The sequence below is a fragment of the Aplosporella prunicola genome, assembly GCF_010093885.1.
Source record: "Aplosporella prunicola CBS 121167 unplaced genomic scaffold K452scaffold_62, whole genome shotgun sequence".
In the NCBI taxonomy this organism is placed as follows: domain Eukaryota; kingdom Fungi; phylum Ascomycota; class Dothideomycetes; order Botryosphaeriales; family Aplosporellaceae; genus Aplosporella; species Aplosporella prunicola.
The window spans coordinates 48,490-49,690 of NW_022983590.1; the positions used below are offsets into that span (position 1 = coordinate 48,490).

The 1,201-nt window shown below is 49.5% G+C and overlaps 1 protein-coding gene across 1 annotated transcript in view; it reads right to left on the reverse strand.

The window, feature by feature from the left end:
• Positions 1-6: 6 nt before the first annotated feature.
• The window catches only part of K452DRAFT_322662 (uncharacterized protein), a gene marked incomplete at both ends in the record, with an annotated part of 4,256 nt that continues 3,061 nt past the window's right edge, over positions 7-1,201 (reverse strand). The window contains 2 exons of the mRNA XM_033544536.1: positions 7-614; positions 668-928. Coding sequence (XP_033391806.1) covers positions 9-614; positions 668-928 — 867 coding nt within the window. The remainder of the gene's footprint in view (positions 615-667; positions 929-1,201) is intronic.

Below are 1,201 nucleotides of genomic sequence, written 5' to 3' on the forward strand. Positions count from 1 at the left end.
ACCCACAGCAGCCGACTCTGCGGGTCATCCTCATTGCGCCATTTTTTGAACTGGGAGTTTTCAAGGATCCATTTGTACGAGTCCTTGAGCAGGCCACCTTTGAGACCTTCGATGCGCTTCTTGTCATCTCGAGGGTCAGTGACGCGCAGGTCTTTTAGACACTTATTATCCTCATCGGTCTCGTGCATTGCCTCCTGTTCCTTGGTCTGTTGTTGAATAGCTGAGATCTGCGACTCCCCACTCTTAAGAATATCACTAAGATGATTTAGGATTTTTTGAGTGTTGTACTGGGAGGAGTCTTGTCGCACGGCTGCTTCTGCATCTTTTATGTTGTCCAGCTTGCCGTCCCAGTTGTCGAGCTTGACTAGATCCCGTACGAACACCCGAAAGCGTCTGCGGTAGTAGTAGCATACGCTCTTCATCTGGAACAATAACAGCTGTGCATAGAGCTGAGTGACTTTCTCCTCAAGCACGCCCCGCAAGCCTTGCTGGTCCGGCTTGATGTTCATGTCTAGCAGTAGTCTCGACAGCTCCCAGTACCAGTTCATCCTCCGCACGACATATTCGATTCCTTGCTGGTTAGAATTCGCCTCGGTGAGTGGGTTCGTTAGGATCTTAACACAAAACATTAGCGTTAGGTTCCTGTTCCAATGATAGCGGTACTAACCTGGAGCCCAATGCACACCCCGACCCAGGCGAGAGCCGCCTCACTAGACGCTTGAACCGCCTTGTCTACGACTTCCTTGAAAACCATGGCGACCTGAACACCACTTTCTATGCCTTGTTTTATGTTGATCTCCTTCTTTATTTTCTGCAAGCCATTTTGAACAAGCTGACGCATCTGCTTTTTACGTTTCTCTGTATCCTGTTCAATCTTGTTCTCCGGCGTCGTATTGTCCGTAAAATCGGTGTGTGAAGGATTCAAAAAGTCGGGGTCTTCTTGGTGGAGTTGAGCGGACAGAATCATCTCGTAACCATTAACGGTATCGGGGTCTTCAATTCTTGCCTGATCGTACGCCTTGTTCCATAGTCGCTCTCGTAAGTTGGATGAAGAAGCTGCATGACTAGGTGCAACCAGTGTATGTGGTGCAGAAGAGGCTTTAACTGACGAGACCATCACCGCGTTTGTTGTGCTTGCTTTGCTGGGAGACGTCGATGATACTTCGACTACCGCGGGATTCGCCGTGTTCGCGTCGCTGGG